Here is an 876-nt window from a genome sequence, read left to right on the forward strand (position 1 = left end):
CAGTTCGCGAATATTTCGGTGGTTCTTTTCTCTGTGACTGATTTTTTTTCCTTTTGCGACTTGAAATATATTATTGTGACTGTCATGTGCGTCAATACATCGGAGAACCGAAAGTTTGGTATTTGAAAACTTCGGAAAACAGTCACACAGGTGTTGCAGCGCTGACTCTGGCTTAACTTGAGGAAACAAGGCGACCCACAGATTTTAAGCTAAAGGAAGTTGTTTTATCAGGCTTTGTGAATCCCTTGTATTATTCATTATATATGTATATTCCTCATTTACGCACGCCGGACTTATTAACATCACGGAGTTTGTTTTCATTCATGACAACTTGTATTCTTAGATTCATGATATCATACCTTAGGGAATCAATCCATAGTCTTAACAGGATATTTAGAATCTATATAAGTATCTGCAATTATTTTGCCTATTTTGATTTTAAAAAAAAAAATGTTAGCTGTATGCCTTAGATACTCATCAATAATTCATGAATTCATTCGTCTTAAAGTTTTAGACGAACCCATTCGAAGTTTAAAGAAAGGAAAGATTATCCCTACCTTGCCGTAGCTCGCAGCCACGGAACACAGTGCACAGAATGGTCATGTAACTATAACCAGTGGCATCCCCCTCGTCAACGCAAGCACGAAGAAAAAAAAAATCCTAAGAACTTTGCTTGCCATGCCCAAGTCCAGGAAGGGATGGCAGGGAATGCCGCCCAGGGAGGGTCCGTGGCGCCTCCTGCAGTGGCTGATCATGCCCTCGTCGATGGGCATCCCGGCCTCCCTCACGCTGCTGTTTGTCGTCACCGCCGTAGGTAAGTGGCCGGCGCTCCCTCGCGAGACTGGTAGTCCTTCTAAGGTTGTGGGGATTAACTAA

The 876-nt window shown here is 42.8% G+C and overlaps 1 protein-coding gene across 1 annotated transcript in view; it reads left to right on the plus strand.

Moving 5' to 3' along the window:
- LOC119586079 overlaps positions 1–833 on the plus strand; it is a 1,175-nt gene extending 342 nt beyond the window's left edge. Inside the window, exon 2 of the mRNA XM_037934780.1 lies at positions 509–833. Within this exon, the coding sequence (XP_037790708.1) occupies positions 509–818 (310 nt within the window). The 3' untranslated portion in view covers positions 819–833. The remainder of the gene's footprint in view (positions 1–508) is intronic.
- Positions 834–876: the final 43 nt, after the last annotated feature.

Source organism: Penaeus monodon, chromosome 20, assembly GCF_015228065.2.
Source record: "Penaeus monodon isolate SGIC_2016 chromosome 20, NSTDA_Pmon_1, whole genome shotgun sequence".
Lineage (NCBI taxonomy): Eukaryota > Metazoa > Arthropoda > Malacostraca > Decapoda > Penaeidae > Penaeus > Penaeus monodon.